At 39.1% G+C, this 19,310-nt stretch overlaps 1 protein-coding gene across 3 annotated transcripts in view; it reads left to right on the plus strand.

Moving 5' to 3' along the window:
• grin2b (glutamate ionotropic receptor NMDA type subunit 2B) overlaps nucleotides 1-19,310 on the plus strand; it is a 157,145-nt gene that overhangs the window by 117,522 nt on the left and 20,313 nt on the right. For all 3 annotated transcript variants that reach the window (XM_020705461.2, XM_020705462.2, XM_004071951.3), the window contains exons 9-15: nucleotides 3,238-3,446; nucleotides 3,541-3,712; nucleotides 7,274-7,427; nucleotides 8,729-8,854; nucleotides 12,250-12,479; nucleotides 12,592-12,752; nucleotides 13,822-14,009. In XM_020705461.2, the coding sequence (XP_020561120.1) occupies nucleotides 3,238-3,446; nucleotides 3,541-3,712; nucleotides 7,274-7,427; nucleotides 8,729-8,854; nucleotides 12,250-12,479; nucleotides 12,592-12,752; nucleotides 13,822-14,009 (1,240 nt within the window). The remainder of the gene's footprint in view (nucleotides 1-3,237; nucleotides 3,447-3,540; nucleotides 3,713-7,273; nucleotides 7,428-8,728; nucleotides 8,855-12,249; nucleotides 12,480-12,591; nucleotides 12,753-13,821; nucleotides 14,010-19,310) is intronic.

Here is a 19,310-nt window from a genome sequence, read left to right on the forward strand (position 1 = left end):
TGCTAGAATGCCGAAACAAATACTAAAAGGCTGAAACTAATACTAGAAGGCTGAAACTAATACTAGAAGGCTGAAACTAATACTAGAAGGCTGAAACTAATGCTAGAAGGCTGAAACAAATGCTAGAAGGCTGAAACAAATGCTAGAAGGCTGAAACTAATGCTAGAAGGCTGAAACAAATGCTAGAAGGCTGAAACGAATGCTAGAATGCCGAAACAAATACTAAAAGGCTGAAACTAATACTAGAAGGCTGAAACTAATACTAGAAGGCTGAAACTAATACTAGAAGGCTGAAACTAATGCTAGAAGGCTGAAACAAATGCTAGAAGGCTGAAACGAATGCTAGAAGGCTGAAACTAATACTAGAAGGCTGAAACTAATACTAGAAGGCTGAAACTAATACTAGAAGGCTGAAACAAATGCTAGAAGGCTGAAACGAATGCTAGAAGGCTGAAACAAATGCTAGAAGGCTGAAACAAATGCTAGAAGGCTGAAACGAATGCTAGAATGCCGAAACAAATACTAGAAGGCTGAAACTAATACTAAAAGGCTGAAACTAATACTAGAAGGCTGAAACTAATACTAAAAGGCTGAAACTAATACTAGAAGGCTGAAACTAATGCTAGAAGGCTGAAACGAATGCTAGAAGGCTGAAACGAATGCTAGAAGGCTGAAACAAATGCTAGAATGCCGAAACAAATACTAGAAGGCTGAAACTAATACTAAAAGGCTGAAACTAATACTAAAAGGCTGAAACTAATACTAGAAGGCTGAAACTAATACTAGAAGGCTGAAACTAATGCTAGAATTCTGAAACAAATGCCAGATGCTGAAACCAACGCTACAAAACTGAAAAAAATGCTAGAATGCCGAAACTAATACTAGAAGGCTGAAACTAATACTAGAAGGCTGAAACTAATACTTGAAGGCTGAAACTAATGCTAGAAGGCTGAAACAAATGCTATAAAGCTACACAATTGCTGAAACTAATACTAGAAGGCTGAAACTAATACTAGAAGGCTGAAACTAATACTAGAAGGCTGAAACTAATGCTAGAAGGCTGAAACAAATGCTAGAAAGCTAAACAAACGCTGAAACAAACGCTGATACGAACACTGAAACGTCAAAACAAATGCTAGAACGCTGAAACACACACTGGAATTCTGAAACAAACGCTAGACGCTGAAACCAACACTAGAATGCTGAAACAAATGCTAGAGTGCTGAAATGAATGCTAGAACACTGAAACGAATGCTAGAATGCTAAATCCAACGCCGAAACCAATGCTGGAATGCTGAAACAAACGCTAGAACGCTGAAATGAACGGTGAAATGAACCCTGAAATGAACGTTGACACGAACGCTTGAATGCTGAAACAAACACTAGAACAATAAACGAATGCTGAAATGAACGTTAATATTGAACAAATGCTAGAACGCTAAAACGAATGCTAAAATGCTGAAAACGAATGCTGAAACCAATGCTAGAATGCTGAATCAAATGCTAGACCGCTGAAATGGATGGTGAAATAAACCCTGAAACGAATGCTGACACGAACGCTAGAACGCTGAAACAAACGCTAGAACACTGAAATGAATGCTAAAACACTGAAACGAACACTTGAACAATAAACGAATGCTGAAACGAATGCTGAAACAAATGCTTGAACGCTGAATTGAATGCTAAAATGCTGAAACAAACGCTAGAACACTGAAATGAATGCTAAAACACTGAAACGAACACTTGAACAATAAACGAATGCTGAAACGAATGCTGAAACAAATGCTTGAACGCTGAATTGAATGCTAAAATGCTGAAACAAATGCTAGAACGCTAAAACGAATGCTAGAACACTGAAATGATTGCTTGAACGCTGAAATAAACGCTGAAACACATGCTAGAACGCTGAAATGAACGCTGAAATTAACCCTAAATCGAACGCATAAACAAACGCTGAAACGAACGCTAAAATGCTGAAATGAATGCTAGAACACTGAATAGAACGCTGGAATGAACGCCAAATCCAACGCTGAAACCAACACTACAATGCTGAAACAAACGCTTGAACATTTAAAATGAACATTAGAATGCTAAAACGCTGAAATGAATGATTAATAGAATGATAGTTTGTATGATGGAACGATTGATACAATGCTAGAACGTTAGAATGAACAAAAGAATGATAGAATGAATGAAAGAATAAAGGATAGGACATAGTATAGAATGCTGGAATAAACAACTGAATGCCAAAATGAAGGATAGAATAATTGATAGAAAGCTAGAATAAACAATATAATGCTAGAACGAAAAATGTTTTGTTTTAAAACAAACAACAAACAAAGAATTGATCAAACGTTATGGTCCAGTATGGACAATTTTTCAGATAAGCCCAAAATGTTTGACATAAGCGAAAAAAGGATTAAATCATTTTTCATCTCTCGTACTGAGCTTGCATTTGGAGGAAAACTCCCTCCAGCAGGATGGAACCTCCAGCAGAAACAGTCTTGGTGAGGACGACCATCTGTCGTGACTGGCCGAGGTCAGAGAGGACAGGAAACACAAACACCAAACAGAAACACTGGAGCGTTTGTTGTGAGACAGAGAAAGTAAGAACTGCTACAGTCACATGTATGGAGCAGAAAAGAGGAGTCTCATTGCATTCCTATGAGAAGCTCCAGCGAACAGGTCTGCAGCATCAGACTAAAGGCGTGGTGAGTCTTAAGTCCAGCTATACTGACAGAGATGTGGTCTATTTTCTAAACTAAAGAAAAGGCATGGATATTTGAAAAACAATAAAAATAAATAAACCGTCAAATTTAGAAAGAAGTGCCGTATTTAGTAGAGAAACATTTTAAAGTCCACTTAAGTTAAAACAAATAGAGTGAAACATCTAAAGTGCCTGCAGCACTTGGGATCAGATCGAAACCTTTCAGAGAAGTTTTGGATCAGCCGAACAATGAAGAATCACAGTCATCTAATCTTAAAGTGAGAAACGCTTGGATTATTTGCCATGCGTCACTCTGAAACAGGATGTTCCTGATTTTAATGTCAAATAAAAGAAAAGGCAGCTCGACAAACTTGATTTACATGGCAATTTACAATGTCCTCCTCAAAAATGACACTGAGGTCTCTAGCAGAAGAGCTGGCATGGAAGAAAAACAAATACTTTGGGTGTAGATTTGTATGTCTAGCATGCATTTTGAAGCACTGTGGATGTGTTTTTGTGCATCTCCACAGGTAGGTAAATGGGAGAACGGCTCCTTGTCTATGAAGTACCATGTGTGGCCTCGCTTTGAGTTGTATGGGGGGGCGGCGAACAGGGAGGATGACCACCTGTCCATCGTGACATTGGAGGAAGCTCCGTTCGTCATCGTGGAAGACGTGGATCCGCTGAGCGGCACCTGCATGAGGAACACCGTACCCTGCCGGAAACAGATCAAAAAAATGTAAGAGTCACACTGAATAGCAGGATTTTTAAAGTGAAACGTATTTACTCCCTTTTCACAAAAAACAAACAAAAAAATGTCTCTTTTTATACAGTAATGAGACAAAAGAGTCTGGGATCTACATCAAGCGCTGCTGTAAGGGCTTCTGCATTGACATTCTGAAAAAAATTGCCAAGCAGGTTAAATTTACATACGACCTTTACCTGGTCACCAACGGAAAACACGGCAAGAAAGTCAACGGAACCTGGAACGGCATGGTGGGAGAGGTGAGCGGATGGTGTTTCTTTGTGTTTGCCTCTCTGTGCTGCCTGTTTGCATTGATGCAGCCCGTCATCTGTGTTGTCCATGTGGTGATGCTGGCCTTCCACTGACAACAGTCAGTCCGTGCTAATCTGCCAGGTTTCACAGTTCATCAAATAAAAGCCTGTTTGTGTCTCTGAAAGTCATGCAAATGTACATTTTATGAATGATGCTTCTGAAATGTGTGAGTCAAGCCAGCAAATAAAAGCTGTACCTAAATCTCACTTTGTCAGTCAAAAGTGACTCAAAGTGTTTCTTCTAGCTCATGTTTGACCTTGTGTGTCATATAGAGGGGTGGGTCGAGTCAAAATTATTATTATTATTGATGAATTAGCATATTTTGTTTTAAAACCTCAACCACGTAATACCCACTAAATCAAATATTTGACAGAAAAATGTGTTTTTAGGTAATTAAGATGTTTATAAAAATCTGTGTGGAAAAAAAAAAAAATTAATTGCATATCGATCCCATCAATTATGAGACGTTGGGTGATTTGCTTTATTTATTTCTTACAATGTTAGTTTAAGATACAATATATATATATATATATATATATATATATATATATATATATATATATATATATATATATATATATATATATATATATATATGTGTGTGTGTGTGTTTGTATTTACATGGTGTCTCAAATTTAATTCACACATTTTTTATCACAGAGGAACTGTAAGATAGTGGTCTCAGAAATGCACAAGTTGAATATGACACGTTTCAATGTTTGAATTTCAATTTGAAATCCAGTCTGTATTTGAGAAGGCTTTAGCTGCCTCTTCACAATAATCCAAAGAAGGTTGCAGGAATTGCAGAAAAGTACAGAACATTTCCTTCGGTGTTAGAACTGGATAATTAAATAAACCAAGTCCATTTTCTATTCATCCATTTTTTTTAAACCTGCTTGGTCCCATTAGGGGTCTATGGGTCACTAAAGCCTACTCAGCTAATCTTTAGTTTCCAATCCACCGCAGGGCTTTTAGTCTTCTATTTCCTTTCATTAGATTTAGCTCTTGTCAGACAAGTGGAGGTTAAAGGTGTTGATGGGTCGCATCCGACAGGTTTGTTTGATTAGCAACGCCCACAGATTTTCTGAGCAAGACCACTCCAGCAATAAAATATTCAGTTAAACAAAAACTTTAATTCACTCTTGTTTGACAAAAGAAAAATCAAACCAATCACAAAATAAAATATTATAGTGAAGATATAAAAGTACTATAAAAGTACTGCTTGTAACTCCAGGGAGCTGTTTATGAGAAGTGATCAACTTCAGATGAGCTTTTTGGAAAAACTGATTGCAGAGATCGAGATGTTTCTGTAAGTTGTGAATGAAACCAGAAACATACCTGACAGAAACTAAACTAGTTCACAAAGTAAACTTGTAAAGGACAAAAGGAAATATAAACTAAGACAACTTTATAAAAGATCGAAACCAGAAAAAAGTCAAACCAAAGCAAAACTGTAAAACATTTATAAAGAGACACCTCTGTGTTTTCAAAACTACAGCTTGTTTCCTAAAGCCTTTAGGCTTTCAGCCCAGTAACACTACCTTTACACAAAGCCACCTTCTGGACAGTGTTTTTGTCCTCTGAATTATGGGCTTTTGTGTCATCTTTGTGTCCAAACACCTTAACAGTTCTGTCAGATGGGTAAAGCATCTTTTCTCCCGGGTGTCTATAACTCACTCAGATGCAACAATTCCCTCTAAGGCGTTTCTGAACCAACGTTGGCCTCAAAGCCAGGCTGTGCTTGACTTTGTGCTTCAGCCTCTGACAGTCAGCTGCGCCTCTGCTCGCTAATTTTGTCTCCTTGTTAATGAGGGAACAAAAATCGATACCCGAGCCCGCTGTAAAAGGTCCCAGACTGCAAACACGGCGAGCGCCTCTTCGTGTGGATGGTATCATCGTGTGCAGAACTGTGAGCAGGGAGAAGCTTTGCCATTCAGTTTACATTCATCTGACTCACTCCTTACGTAAAGGTGCGACAGCCAGCATCTTTAGCAGGCATTGAGCTGTAAATGCGGTCATCAGATAGAGACTTTCACCCTGACTAAAAGCAGGGCAATGCTTCCTGTCGGCCTCACCTCCACAGATGAACAGTCATTAGAAAGAAGAAGCTGCGTTCCTATCCGGCTCCTGGAGACAAGAAACATTCACACACCGATAATTACAAAGTATGTGGGCAAAAATCCAAAAAGCTTGCATTTAAAGCCCTCTTCATCCATAGTTTCATTAAATTCTGACATGTGGTGCACTTCGCAAAGGTGACCTATGCCTCTCCTGCTGGCAGGAACCCCGAAAACTCCAATCCATTTCAAACTGTTAATGCGCAAGTCGCTGTTCTACTACAAGCAAGCTCCCTGAAAGCCTTTTATACAATTTGTCACAGTTTGAAAAGACAAAAGATCAGAAAGAAAGGAAGAAAATGCTCTTTTCAGTCAGATTTCCATGGACTGCGCAGACTTGCGCTGCCCCTCACATGCCTAATCTAAAAACATCAGAGGCAACACACTTGATTACACAAATTCAGAGTCGCACAAACGCACCAGCCAAGACGCACACAAGCCAGCGCAGATCCCTCGCTCAATCATTCTGAATAACACCCACATGGGTCACTTTCATAACACAGAGAGAACAAGACGTAGGAGGGAAATGCAGAGAGCGAATGGAGAGAGGGGAAGTGAATGCGCTGCTGGATGCACTTGTTCTCCTCCCCAGGAGAGAAGCACATTCATGCACACACAGACAACATGCACATCTGCGCGCTGGTGGAATAAAAATGACGGAAAAGTTAGAAACACATGGTGTCAAACATCTAGATCCTTTAAAAAATTGCAGACAATGCACAAAACCTATGCGGGTTATTATGATTATCCCGGTTTAGGTAGGAAACAAAAGCTCCTTTTGCTTATGTCTGTTTCCTTTTCCCCTTCTGTGACTCACTCCTGCCTCAAAGGGCAGCTCTCAGACGGAGCTTTGACTCAGACACACACACCTTACAAAGTGACAAAGACAGCAGAGACAGCCTCAAACCGCCTTCCCCCGGTGCTTTAAAGCTGTAACATTTGGGGCTAAATTTACAACCTGTGCAGGGTTATGGAAGGGGGGGGGGGCAGGTAGAGAAAGGCATTGGGCCGGCTATTTCAGGGAGCTGTGGCCCACTGTGGTAACCCACTTTTCTCCTCGCTCCCTTCATCTTTCTCCCTCTTTCTGTCCCCTGGCGAGCAACACGAGTGTCCACTCAGAGTGTGTGGAAAGTGTTTAGGCCTTCAGTCTTTCACAGCTTTTTTGGCCTTACTTTCCGCTTTTTTCATATAAATCTACTTCCTGTCATGTTAGCTTATTTCCTAAAGTACATTTTTGACAGCTAACAGATGGAGCGCCTGTGTCTCCTGCATGCAACACGCCAGTGTTTGATAGATTTGCTTTTAAATGCTGGTGCGATCCTTATGGATGCTTGACAGATGTCAGAAACAGATAACTGCACTTTCACTTCTATGTTTTTTTTTCTCTCATAGGTAGTGTTAAAAAATGCCCACATGGCTGTTGGGTCCTTGACCATCAACGAGGAACGCTCCGAAGTCATCGACTTTTCCGTCCCTTTCATCGAGACAGGAATTAGCGTCATGGTTTCCCGGAGTAATGGCACCGTTTCACCATCAGCCTTCTTAGGTGCGAAATCTGCAGCTACATGAGGCAAAAGTGGGAAAGCTGTGTCAAAAGATGACATGCATGTAGCCACTGGGTCTAAGAAATAAAGCCAAGGGAGAGCAAAAAGGCCAAAAAAAAAGAAATCTGTGTTGTTTGTTTCATTGCTAGGTCCCCACCTCCAGTTCCCGGACTTAAAGAAAACCAAGAAATGTCAAAAGTTGCGATGCCTCAAATGACTAGTGAAGGATGGTTTTAAACATAGAGCATTTCTCCATTGACTTCAATGTAAAAAATTTTAACTTTACACCAAAATGAATCTTATTTACCGCTTGTCACTAAAACTTTGTCTATGTTTAACTCTTATTTTACGCCATGTTTAGGGTCAAAACAGAACAAAACCAAACAAATGGAAATTGTTTAACTGTTGAATATAATGGAGTTTCCTCCCAGAATGCTAAACAGCTGGGAGCAGTGATAGATCCATTTCCTCACTACTTAATAGACTTTATAAGCCATTTACCATTTTGTAGAGCTTTCAGGATCTACAATTCCAAAATCCAAGTCCCTAAAAATGTCCCATAAGTATCAGAAAAACTAGTGTGCATCAATGCTCACTGGATTCCTCACTATGCACTGTATCAGAGTGATTCGTCAAAAAATGTATCTGAATTTGTTTTTCATGAATCATCCAAGTTTTCATCTTCAGAACCCAGTGGATTCATAAAAAATCTTTGAAAAATGTTTATGAGGTTTTTTACTTCGGCAAATGGGTGACGTCATATTTAGTGTTTTAAAAAAAAGCAGTGAGTGTGTGTGTGAATTGTGTTAAACTCCAGGGTACAGCATAGTCCCACACTGTGTAGTCTTTTAGGGGTTAGTGAGGGAATTTGGACATAGCCCATATCTTTAGAGTCTTTCATGATTTCATCCAGTTTTACTTCATTAGATTTTGACCTCAAAGTGGACTTATCAAGTTAGAAAAACTTGCAGTGCTTTGGCACTTCAAGGACTTGCAATAAAATGTCAGATAATGTGGCAAACTGCTTATTTTCTCTCCTTCCACTCTTTGTGTTTCTGCCCTCTTACATTTCCCACTCCTACTCTTTTGCTCTGCTGCTTCAATCCTCTTTTCAATCTGGTGCACCACATTTGCATCTCTTGCCTTCTCTTGCTTCATTTTGCCTTTCTCTCTGCCGCCTGCACTCCCGTAAAACTCTGCCTCCCTTTTTTCTCTAACCTAACCATTAACTCCTCCCCTCTGCACCCCCCCCTTCTCCCCATCTGTCTCCATCTCCTGTCTTACCCCCTCTCCCACTCCACAGAGCCGTTCAGCGCTGACGTCTGGGTGATGATGTTTGTCATGCTGCTGCTGGTGTCAGCTATGGCCGTGTTTATATTCGAGTACTTCAGCCCTGTGGGCTACAACCGCTGCCTGGCTGACGGCAAAGGTGAGAAACCCGCAACTCTGGGCACAGAAGCAGACATGGAACCTGCTGGGGGGTTTCACTTGTTTTAGACGTGACTAAACCTGCGCTTTTCCTGCTTGTCTCTAAGTCCTGTTACCTTCTAAACCTCTCACTCAGTTTGGCCAAAATACACCCAATACTAGAATTCACTTCTAAATTTATCGTCAGTGTTGAGTAAATTTCCTTAAAAAAGTAATTGATTACTTTACCTTAGTTACTGGACGTAATTGTAATTAAATGACTTTACTCATGTGGCAAACTGCTTATTTTCTCACGTTATAAGAGACCTCACCACATACACTCTGTTTAAATTTCACCTAAACAACTGGTTCATATCACAACATGTCCACACTGAACTGTATGAATGCCTGCCCCTTCTTTGTCAGATCTGTCACCTTTGTGTCTTTTATCTTTGTTTTTATGTTTCTCACTGTGTGCATGTTTTTATTTCAAATGATTGTCTACTGTACATGTATATTTTCTATTGATGTAATTAATTGATGCTTTGAGGTTTTTAGGTTGAGAATTTAACACCTGTCTGGGGACTACAAATGAAAAATATCCTTTAAATAAATGAATAAATAAAATAAATAAATAAGTCAAAAATTACTTATTTTAAAAAGTAATGCACTACTCGTTACTTCACTGTTTTCCCACTCGTACAAACTTTGTGAAAAATGACACAAAAAAAATAACATGTGGTCTATGCCACTGTTCAAAGTGGGATGCAAAAAAAAGTCATTTTAAGTCTGATACTGAGTCATTCTTAGTAATAAATGCATCAAAGTAAAATCCACAAAATAAAAACATGGAGGCTACACAAGGCCACACTACGTTTTTTTCCACCAACTCGTGAATTTCAACAAATGAACATGTACATAAAAATGTCCATTACAATTGCATTACATTCAAACCATTCATTTGCCAAAGAGTAATGTGTTTTTACTTATCGTTAGTAAAACAGTGCTGTATCTCATCAACACAATTTTCTCAAATTTTGTGTCTGAGAGGCTGATTTTCCTTTGGGTCAGAACAAACTGAAAAAACTGAAAAGCCTTTCAACTGGTGACCTTGATGGTGTTGGAGTGTTGAACTGCCAAGAGATGTCCTTGATTCTAGGGATCTCTCTAAGAATGTCCATGTCCATTGATTTTAGGTATTTAATTACCTCTGTCTCAGCAGTGTATGCGGTTTGCTCCTCCACCTCAAAAGCAAAAAAGTCATTCTGGCTGGAGGGGCCAGGTCCCTGCTCTGCTGGGCTCACCTGCTGCTCCTCAGGGATGCGAGCCCGGCAGTCTAAAATGAGAAATGTCCTCGCAGCATCTCTCTTTGTTTCATCTTTGAGCCATCTGACCTTGAATTTAGGCAATGTGACAGCAGCAGAGAGGGCCTGTTTGCTGTCTAAGATGGCTGAAAATCTTTCTTTGATTGCCTGTAATGAGACAAGACATGAGTCAGACATGCAACAACATATTTCACTAGTTGCCAATCTGACAAATGTGTTGTGACTATAAATATCAGGCTTATATTTAATATGCACGTTCAGTGTATTTACCTGTATAATAGGATCACCTATGCTAGCTGTCATGCAGGAGAGGCGAACAATTTGGACATAAGAATCTCCAGTGTTGGTAGGAGAATGCCATGAAAGCAGTTTTTTTCTCATTGTAGTATATCCAATGCCAGCCAGTGGTTTCAGCACTGAGCAGTATTCTTTCAGGAACTGATACGCTCGCTCAGTGAGACCTTGGATATCCAGTGTAACCCTTGTGCTATCCTAGGCACTTTAACGTTGGGAGTTGGGTCATCTAGACCCACTAGACTAGCCAGCCTGCTTGGGGCTCTTGAACTTTATGATATTTTTCTTATTTTCATTGAGACAATAATAAAACAAAAGTCCCCTTATGTTATTCTTGTTTTTATTTTGACCCCCTCTTGTTAATGCAGGACAGCAAACCTTCAAACTTGGTCAGAGAGAGAACACATTTCATGCACCTAGGTGCATAACAGCTAACAGGACTTTAAATTGAATTTTAAATACCTGCGGCCGACAACAAAATCCAGCCTTGGACGCAGCATGGTGCCATCTTCTCTTTTCCCCCTCCTGAGCTTGTGCACGCTGAACGGGGCAGATCAGGGAGCTTGACATCACAACGGCTCATTAATTTAAACAGAGTGTCTGTTTGATTGACAAATTCTCAGAAAATGAAATGATTCCTTATTACTTTTGTTGTCTTTCATAAGAAAAATGCCATTTAGAGATACCAATTAATCAATGAAGCATGTTTTTGGACTGTAGAAGGAAGCCGGAGTCCCCGGAAAAAAACCCACATATACAGAATGGACCCAGCCGGGATTTGAACCAGGCCCTTCTCGCTGTGAGGCGAGAGCTCTAACCATTAAGCGGAGTCACTTTAAATTTTTAAGCTACTCATTCACCAAATTCCAACTTCTGTTTTGTCAGAACAATGACAACAAAAAGAAAAAAACATTCTTTGAAAGTCTATAAATTGAGGCTCCAAATGCACTCTGGATTACCACAGGTAATTTGTTTCTTCAGACAAGAGAGCTTTTGATGAGTAATGCTCCAACCCGTCATTTGTCCCATGCAATCAAGAGCAAGCACAGGCACTTTTGTGGATGACGCTTTCTCTGCGGAAACAGTGCTCTGTAATGCACAGGGAGTCAACCGCACAAGAACTAACAGACACCATGGGCCATTTGCACACACAGTTGAGTCTTTGTTCTGTGCTCTTGTCTTTTTCTTTAAATTTTAGCTCCAGCAAACCTCCAGTCATGCTTTCTTTAAACCGTACAAGTCATTTGCACTCATTTCTATGTCTACCAAAATCACATGTGAGCTCTGACAGCAGTAGAGCAGTTTTGTCTTCGACCTTACGCTGGAAAAGATGAGGCAAACGCATAGAAAAGAAAGAAAATCAATGTCTCCCACAACTCCATCTCTGACGTGTCTATATATAGACAATAGCTATCTTTTTTCATTTTTCTCATCCTACATCACCTTCCAGAGAAGACGCACTCCTCCCTAAAGCGCTGTTCTCTTCCATGTTTCCTATTTTTCCCTAATATAGTGGGAGTTTAGTTTCATTAAAAAAAGAACAAACTGAGGTTTGCAGTCAGAAGATTGAATGTGATAAAGTATCCATGGCTAAGTAGCACCATTTTTGATTCATTTAAGCAACTTTCTGACAAACTTCATAAAGGATCATTTGGCTTGGGAAAGTCTGTTTGTTGATGACCCAAAGCAGGACCCAACAATCCACGCCCACATACCCACTCCGTACCCACACAAGCGAAGGCACTGTTAGCTCCAGTAAACTCCAATCCTGACTCATTTCTGCCATGTTTCCTTTCAGAGCCTCACGGTCCATCTTTCACCATTGGTAAAGCGATCTGGCTGCTGTGGGGTCTAGTCTTCAACAATTCTGTGCCGGTCCAAAACCCCAAAGGCACCACCAGTAAAATCATGGTGTCGGTGTGGGCCTTCTTTGCTGTGATTTTCCTGGCCTCCTACACTGCCAACCTGGCTGCCTTCATGATCCAAGAGGAGTATGTGGACCAGGTCACTGGTTTGTCAGACAAAAAGGTAAGGTGGAGGGTGTGTGTGTGTGTGTGGGGGGGGGGTCTGGTCAGTACATTTGTCGTTCTGAAAATTCACGTCAAAGCGTTTACCCGTCTTTTTTGTCTGTTCTCTGCAGTTCCAGAGTCCCAATGACTTTTCACCCCCATTTCGCTTTGGTACAGTTCCCAATGGCAGTACGGAGAGAAACATCAGGAACAACTATCCAGAAATGCATTCCTACATGACCAAGTTTCATCAGAGGAATGTGAATGAAGCTTTGCAGAGCCTGAAGGCTGGGTAAAGACCTTTGCAGTAACATTTCCTTTGGTTTTGTAGCTTTTTACGTAGCCTGTATGGGTTAGGGAATGTCTTCAGGCCTGTCCAACACAGAGGAACAACTGAAAGCTCTGTGCTGGTGTTAACAAGTGCTTCACTGATTCAGCTCCAGAGCTTTTAAAAAACTCCTACGTGTTCACACAACTGCAGTCATTCAATACATAATTTTATGTCTGAATATTCAACCTGCCAGGTGATAGATTTATAGTTTAGTCATTCGATTACTGCATGGATATATATTCAGTGGGGATCAAAAGTTTAGGCACCCCAACTAAAAGGTTATATTATTGTGCATAAAGAAGCCATGGACACATCAGATCACAACCAACCCAACTACTGCTGTGCACAGGTGGGCTCCACCCTGGACAGGTCACCAGACTGTTACAAGGCACATAAATATCATAAACTTTCTTTTTCAATACATCGTATATCAGGATTAAAAAGGAAAAAACTTCCACAAATCCAAACTCTTAAAGGTGAGAGGAAAGAGACAAAAACAGTGTTACTCTCTCATAGAACACAAGTTTCTCGTCACAACAATGACTCCTTCATTAGCAGATAACGAGGTTTAAAGTGATGGGGGGGAAGAAAATACATTATAGACACCCCCAGAGCAAAAGCAGCAGAACAGAAGCCAACATAGCTCCTCACAAGTCCGCGCTTTGGTCGTGTTTTTTTTGAAACACGAGGTATAAAAATAAAGCGTACAGAAAATAAGGGAATAAAAACAATCAGTGGAGCCCCTTGTTTGTGCTTTAATCTGTACAAACATATTGCAGCTGATTAACCCTAATAGTACTTTCACTCCTCCTCTTCAGTTTTTATCAGGTGTTTCTTTCCACCGGTCTGTGTGCCAGCTTCAGCCTCTGCCAAACCAAGTGGAAGTCTATTACTCTTATCAGCGGCTTAGTGCTATTTAGCAGGTTAATTGGAATGTTGTGGCCACGATGTTTGACTTCTGAAAGTTAATTAATTGGAACCTATCTATGCCTCTCTCTTCCTCCTTCTCTCTCTCACCCCTATTCTGTAGCAAATTAGATGCATTCATTTACGATGCAGCCGTACTGAACTACATGGCTGGCAGGGACGAGGGCTGCAAGCTGGTGACCATTGGCAGCGGCTACATCTTTGCCACTACGGGATACGGCATCGCCATCCAGAAGGAGTCGCTCTGGAAGAGACACGTGGACCTGGCCATTCTGCAGCTGTTTGGAGACGGTGAGAGACTACCGAGATGTTTCTTCCAGTGTGTGGAGACCAATGGGTTAATGTAGGGGACTCTGTCATGCCAAAGTAGGGTGGCCCTGAAATCCAAAATACAATAACAAATCACTCAATGCAAAAAATAAATGTATTAAAGATCACAATGAAAAAAGCAAAACAAATAATAAAAAAAACATTACATTTTAGAAAAAAAAAATCCAAAAACCAAAATACGATTCAAAGAAATGGTAAAAAAAGGAAACTTTCGGAAAACAAAAGTAATTTCCAGAAACAGTAGGTCATCACTGATTGGATGATGTCATTTGATTTTTTACCTTTGAGTTAGACATCAGAGTTTTTTTTTCCAAATGTGTTGTCAATGTCTGCATACTAATAAAAATGTGATGATTAGTATAGAGCAAACCCAGTATTGCTTTATGACAATTAACTTTCACTTGAAGTGATGGACAAATGTCATCATCTAACCATCGATGTCCCACAGTACCTTCTTTTTCCGGTTTCTGATTGTGTTTTGCTTTCAACATTTACTTTTGATTTCTGGAAATGTTGTTTCTCAAAACATTTCATTTATATTACATTGATTTTTTTCTAAATTGTGTTTTGATTTTTTTAAATTACATCTTGGTTTCTGACATTTTGTTTTTAAAATTAAAGTATTTTTTTTTAAATAATTTTTTTGCTTTTTTAACTGTTGTAATCGTTAATATGTTTTTACATACATACACTGTACTAAAGGGGTTTCACCAAGTTGCATTGTGTGATTTACACTGATTTTAGTAATAAATTACAAATGTTTTGTTTAATGCAAAGAAACATTCATAATCACGTTGCGTTACAGAAAATTCTAATTATTTCAATTGCTTAAACAGTTTAACTTTGTGTACTAAAACCCCCCAGAAGTCCTTCAATCTGGGTAAAAAGAGGTTCAGCAAGAAAAAACCCTTAAGAAATGCAGTCATAAAGAAGAAAATAAGAAGGCCATTATTAGCACAACAAACCTGGACTACAGCTTTTAGATCCAGAATTATTTACCTCTTCTATGCAATCCGCTAAAAATAAGTAAATATCATAGAAACTTTTAAAAATTAAGTACAATAGACATTTTGGTTTATATCTACCAACACTCAAAAGACCATTCCTGGAAGACCTCTGGCTCTGGAAAAGCAGCCCTTAGCCCATAAGAACCCAGACCCATTTTTTCTTCAAAATAAAATTGTGTATTTGACCCCAAACCAAGTAGGACACAGAATCCATTTCTGAAATGTTTCTGTTACACTGATGTCACCATGGGTTCTTATGGGTAAAAAAGGAAAGGAAGCAAAAACCATGAGAAGAACCTCCAACAGCATATTGATGAACCTATATAAAATAAATTTAATATACAAATGTTTTGTTTACACCTTATTAACAAACTACAATCCAAAATTCTGGGTGAGTTTCGAGTATTGGTAACAGTTAAAGTGTGTTGTTTAACATTTTCCTGCCATTTACAAACTGTAGCATTTAAAAAAAAAATCCCCAAATTTGTCATTATTGACTTACTTTTACTTGTAAATGAAGTCTGTGTGCCGCTTATAATGAAGAAACACATGGATTACCTGTTTGTGGACCTGTTCCTTTTCTTTCTTCAGTTTTAAAAGTGTCTGTCTAACTGGAGATCACGGTCAGTGACGTGTCTAAACAAATTGTCAACAATATTTCAACAATAAATTCGCAACTTTTTTACCAAAGCAACGTTGAAAACCCACAAGTAATAGAATAGACATGTCTGAAAATGAATGTATTATTTTTCTTTTTAATTAAAAAAGTAGAATTTCAATTTTTATTTCTTTAGTTATTTATTTATTAAGCTACATTTTCACCTGACTTCACATCACTGCTGTGTTAGTCTAAGAGCAAAATTTGTGTTCAGAAGACTGTTTTTCCCCTGAAAAACTGCACGAATCAACAAAACTCAGATCGCATCATGTTCTCCCTTAACCAAGCATGTAAACAAAACAAATCTTTTTCTGTATTTGCCAAATTGTCCATGTGCCTGGACTTAATGACATTTGTTTTTAGTTTATTGTACATCTTATAGCCCCGAGCATCTATCATTACTTAATTTTTATGAAAGCAGTATCCTTTAATATCAAGTTAACACAATGATGGGGATTTTATTATAATTTGTTGAAGCAATAATCTAATCTGTAAAAATTAGAGCTTGGTAGTAATAATATCCATTTATCCTCCAGGAATTCATTTAAGGAATTCATTTTCCAAGATGTATATGAAAATTTGGGGGGTTTTTGCCTCTCAGCTGACTCTAAGAACCTCCATGTCTGCTGCTGCCAGGGTGTCATCTGCACCCACGTATGCCACGCCAGCACGTCTCATTGATGGCGTGAAGTTTTTAATGATTTCTTAGTTTTGGTTTCTGTACATCTTTCATGCAGATATTTGGGAACAAAAAGGTTAAAAAAATGTTACATTTCCAAAAAAAGAGTTGTAAGCTTGAAAACTGACAAAGAAGAAGAAAAAAACTAGACCATTATGGTGTTCTTTTGTTTTGCCTTTAGAGTAGATGTGTTGTATTGGGATCGTATTAACGAATCACTAAATGCAAAAACATTTTTAAAAATCAAAGTTAAAAAAGCAAAATAAAACATCAGAATCCAAAATGTAATTAAAACAAAATAAAAAAATAAAATAAAATAAAAATAAAAAAATAAACAAATTAAATGTTATGTAAAAACACAAAACAGTTCTTTTTCTGTAATTTTGGGTTGATTTTTACAACGTGACGTTTTTCTTCTTATTTGTTTTCCTTGTCATGATTTTATATGTTTTTGCATCGAGGGATTTGTTGGTGTGATTTGCACTTCAGGGCTATCGTAGATATTTAATAACTAGATGCTGACCAAATAAATAAAATTATACTTGAAGTTTATTCGCCACCTTGACAATGTTCCTAAAATGGGTGATTGGGCAGAGCAAAGTAGCGTAAAAGTTTTTCTGCCCCTAAAAGAGCTCAAGTTTAAATTCTAATAAACCTTCTAATACGAAAGCTCATGTCTAGTCATGCAGGAGTAACTTCTGCCTTGTTTCAGGCTGTGCACACCATTTCTGCAGAACAATACAACAACATTTTGATCTGAAAAGCTCAGCAACAATTCAGGCTTCCGCGTTCGAAACTCTCACATTCATGTGTAGCTTTGCAAGTTTCTACAACCGTTTCCAGGCTCTATGCAACATTCACCAGATTTGCACCGCATCAACATTTCCTTCCAAGCCCCTTCCAACTGTAGATGTAGTATTGGATAGCAACAATCCAGTGTGAAGAACCATGGACTAAATGCGCGTTTAGCCCATTCTTGAACGGCTCCATTGTTGGGACTCTCCTCTATAGAAGGCTGTCCGAGCTTTGAGAAGTTTGTGCTTTTGAGATCCACATTTGAGCTCTTCCTGCTGGAATGACTGTCTGATTGAGTGGCAAATAAACTGAACTGTGTTCCAAACATCAATGCAGTGCCTTTGGTTGAGCAGGTCAGCCAATGATCAAAGGGTCGGAGGTTCGATCCCCGCTCCCCCTAGTCAACTGCAGTTGTGTCCCTGGGCAAGAAATTTCACCCTCCTTGCCTCCAGTGCAGCTACATTGGTGTGCGAATGCGTATGAATGTCCCAGTGATGGTCAGAGGGGCTGTAGGTGCTAACTGGCAGCCACGCCTCCCTCAGCCTGCCCCTGGACACCTGTGGCTACAACAGTAGCTTACCATCACCAAATATGAATGAGGACTGAATGAATGATTGACACATTGTAAGCGCTTTGAATGTCCGGAAAAGCGCAGATAAATCAAATCCATTATTAGTATTATTTTATATAAAATTTTACATGAGTTATGATTTTCAATCTCTTCATTATAAACAGATTTAGATGCTGCAGAGTTGCTGTTCAGTTGCTGTTCAGCATCACATCTTAATGGAGCTTGCAAGCTACAATAGACGTGTGTGTGTCAAGGTTTCTGTGTGTTTTGTAGTGAGCATCTTTGGACGTGGTCCATCTTGTTTTGAGCACCCTGAACCAAGAGCCTTCCGGGAGCCTCGTATAGTGCGTCCCAGTTAGGATGCCAGCATAGCTCCTGGTGTTTTTGTGTGTTTGCTCGCACATGTGAATATAGGTCAGCCCTTTGAAAAAAGGAGTATCCGTGACTACGAAAGTATTCAGATTATAGTTATTTATGAAGCAGGTTTACCTTTGTCAATCCATAATCTACCAAGACACTCCTCTGTGTTGTTGCTAACTCACTGATAATCAATTTGATTAGCTTAGTGTTTAGAATCATAAACTTCTACATGGATGTCCATTTCCACACGGGTTGCCTTGGATTAAAAACAATTGAGGCAGACCTGTCTAAAGCCTCTCAGGATTTCAATGTCACTTTGCCCTGGCTCTCCATTCACCCCACTCCTGGTGGCCTATAAAACTGATGGAGCTTAAGTAGCTCTGTAAGAAACATGAAGGGAGTTAGAATAGATTCAAAATGAGCTGAGCAGAAAAGATGTCTCAACTTTCCTGAAAATTTAACTTAACTTCAATTCTTCATAATCGCTGTTACCAGAAAGGTTTTACCTTAATCCTGTCTCATGCTTTTCTTAAGCCTTTCAGAGTAAACTATATCCATGTATATGATAATTAGGGATGCAACGGTACACTAAAATCTTAATTCGGTTCGGTTCAGAATTTCATAGGGCTCGATTTGATACATTTTCGGGATTTTTTCGGTACAAAAAAGGCAGAAAAAAAATTCTTGCGAAATGCATTTATTGGTTTTATATAACAATAATAAAATTAACCTATGTAGGTGATCTGCTATATAAAATAATAAAACTATTAGCTATCAGGAACCAAAAACTTTGGATACTTAACACTGGCCTGAAAAAAACAACATATTACCTTGCACATTTTTTTTCTTGTAGACCGATTTTTACAATCGGGTGATGCCGTTTTAAGTGCGTTAACAGATTAGATGTGTCATCTGTGGCATATGCTATCTTCGTGTAACAATAAAATGTCAAGACACAGCATATGACTTATTTAATTGTCTTTTCCTTTCATCCAAACAAAGCCAAAGTGTTCCCACACATGAGAGCGTGAGGAGATGGGGGGGTTCCTCCATCTCTGGCCTCGCGTCCACATGATACTGTTGACATGCTTACTGTCACCTCCGTCACCCAATATCTGTTGAACCTCCTGCAATGAGGTTTTTGATCGTGGTCGGAAAACGCAGGGGAGATCACTTCTCCGTTTGGACCCTC

The sequence above is a fragment of the Oryzias latipes genome, chromosome 8, assembly GCF_002234675.1.
Source record: "Oryzias latipes chromosome 8, ASM223467v1".
NCBI lineage: Eukaryota > Metazoa > Chordata > Actinopteri > Beloniformes > Adrianichthyidae > Oryzias > Oryzias latipes.